Raw genomic sequence first — 2757 nt, 5'->3', positions numbered from 1 at the left:
AAAATGATTTTACACATAATTATACATATCGGTTTGAAGTAGAAAAATAAGAAAACTTATAAGGGAATTAAAGAGAGGAAAAAGCAAGTCTTAATGACTTATTAGTTGACCCATAAATAAGGCAAGGGACAAGAAAACAAGGAGAAATAAGAAAATAATGGACAAGACATTGGGAATAAGTACATAATTGAAAGTATGTTCAGAGCACTCTGCTAGTCCTCTGACCCCTGTTCCTCAGCTTTTGATTAAATTATAATAAAAAAGGAGGGGTTGGCAAGAACCCCTATTGGCAAAAATAGCAAGAAATTAACATAAGGTATAAGGGATAAAGAAATGTTTTTACCTTGATTTATCTAAGATTGCTAAAAGCATTTCTTTGGCCTTTTTTCTTTCTTGAATTTTTATTATAAACATTTTCAAACATACAAAAGTTGAAAGAAGAGTATAATGAACCTAATCACCCAGATCAAACAAATATCATCATTCTATCGTGGACTTCTTTTTCTTTAATTATCCCAATCAAATATTTATTTTCCCCAGTCACAGAAGAGATATCAACATATCACAGTGTTCTTTTCTTATTTTTATACCAGAAAAAAAAAGAGATTAAGGAAGTGTTCCCCTAAAAAAAACATGTAGCTTGGCAATATCAGTTTAAATAAATGACCACCAGGAGGAGCTCACCTAGTGTTCTCTAATAGGCTACGGAAATAGTCATTCAGAGTCACTTGAAGCAAGGAAAAGAGAAGGTATAATTAATCACAGAATGCTTAAGTCTCGGTCTACACACTTCAAGTGCCACTAAGTCAATAATGAAAAAACTCAATTCCACCAATTTATCTCAGCCAATACCCAAGACTCACAAAACTGCAGAAATCAATACTTGGAGTTCCCTACTTAAGATAGATGACATAGAATTTGATTCTAAGGCTTCTGAAAGTTCACAATTCAGAACAATTTCCTTACAAATTAAATTCATTTTCCCAAATCATCACGTGCTTAGAATTCTTTAAGGTCTTATAAGCCAGAAACAAAAGCTTTGATTTACAAAGGTACTTTTTTATGAAGTATGCTATTTTTCAAAGTACATCTTTTCATGATATATTAATATTTATATACTGACTTTAAATTTTTGTATGCTACAAGAAAAATTCTCCTTCAATAAACTTCAGGAGAATTAAATACATAAGTAATTATAAAAGGCTTTCTTTCTTACTTTATTCAAGAAGACAGATTTATATCCTTTACTTTTTGGAAGTGAGTGAAAACGAAAAGCAGGTGGAAGAACAGAGCTGTTACACAATACCAGGGGCCACCATTAACACCAAATTCTATATTTGTGTTCCAGGAGGCACCATCCACATAAAATACCATATGGATGGTGCCACCTAGAGTTGTGCAACTCCTCAATGGAACTATGGAGAGAAAATAAAACTTACAATAAGCTTCTGTAAGTGAACATAGGAGCTGAAAAATATTTCTTCTAAAAATAAGTACAAGATGGTCAATCATAAATAAGTAGATTTGGGGTGATATTGAAAAGGCTCATTTCACTGAAATTCTTCCTCTTTTTCAGAAAAGATACATTTATATGGAATCTACCCCAGCAACAGCAATAGATAAGTAACTTTCACCAAATCACTACTGCCATTCATATTAGCCTTCTTCAAATTCTAGGTCTTGATAATAGTTCATATCTTCTTCTTGTACTAATCCATTCAACCTACGAAAAGCTGTAAGCAAGTTCTCTGAATAATGAACAGTTCCATTTAACTGTATTTCTATCAGTAGAAACAAATAGTGTATCTTGCTAACCAAAATAAAAGTTGTTAGTTCATAGGCAATTTGAAAGAAGCAAATGAACGAACGAACACACAGGATGAGAGTTATTTTTGCAGCCAATATTAAGCAAGAATAATTTCAATTAAGGAAGAGAAAGAAAATACATAACTTAATGGTTAAAACATCACAAAATAGAAAGTATATACTACTTGCTGAAGTTTTGCTTCTAGCAAGTCTTTAAACTTTTGGCTTAATCCTTCTGACAACCAATTACAAGTACACTTACATTGGTAATATACGGTTCAATAGCTTGAGCTGTCCTCTTCAGTAAAGCCTTTGCCAAATCATATGCTTGCTTGTTTAAATTCTGAAAAACATAAATATCTATATTATAAATCTCTATGAAAAACAAAATACTTCCTGTATTTTAAAAAGCTATTTTAAGTAAATAAGTGAAAAAACTAAGACTCAATTAGAATAAAAAAGAGAAGGCAAAGCCACTTTTCTTAGGAATAACTGGCCTACAAGATCTTAAGATCCCTTCCATGCAAGGATAACTATATTCGCTTCTTATTTATAACATAATATAACCTAAATAGAAATGGTCAATAAATGTTTATTAGATAGAGAAGGAGATACTCAGTCATTCTAAATCTAGTCGCCAAGTCAAATCAGTTTAGCTGAGCCCAAATACAGGCTGTTCCACTCCAGGTCCAGAAGATCCAAAACACCCTAAGAGGATGAACTGGTGTGGGCAGCAATGGGGAGTCAGGAAGGATTCTGGAGCAGCTATGGGAAAGCAGATTTACTCGAGCACATCTCAGAACACAGGTAAGTCCAAGGATAAAACAGGAAACAAAATAAATAGTAATGTATTGGGAGAAAAGGTACAAGAAAAAATATATTAAGAAAATGTGTTTCTAAGAGACTTGGATAATGATAGAAGAAACTAAAGATCTAAAGTTGAGTCACTAC

At 32.4% G+C, this 2757-nt stretch overlaps 1 protein-coding gene across 1 annotated transcript in view; it reads right to left on the bottom strand.

Moving 5' to 3' along the window:
- PDS5B (PDS5 cohesin associated factor B) overlaps positions 1 to 2757 on the bottom strand; it is a 139702-nt gene that overhangs the window by 109281 nt on the left and 27664 nt on the right. The window contains 2 exon segments of the mRNA XM_012642128.1: positions 139 to 227; positions 2050 to 2149. Of these exon segments, the coding sequence (XP_012497582.1) occupies positions 139 to 227; positions 2050 to 2149 (189 nt within the window).

Source organism: Propithecus coquereli, unplaced genomic scaffold, assembly GCF_000956105.1.
Source record: "Propithecus coquereli isolate 6110/MARCELLA unplaced genomic scaffold, Pcoq_1.0 Scaffold175, whole genome shotgun sequence".
NCBI classification, from domain to species: domain Eukaryota; kingdom Metazoa; phylum Chordata; class Mammalia; order Primates; family Indriidae; genus Propithecus; species Propithecus coquereli.
The sequence above is the reverse complement of the archived record's forward strand: the minus strand, read 5'-3'. Positions and strand labels throughout refer to the sequence as shown.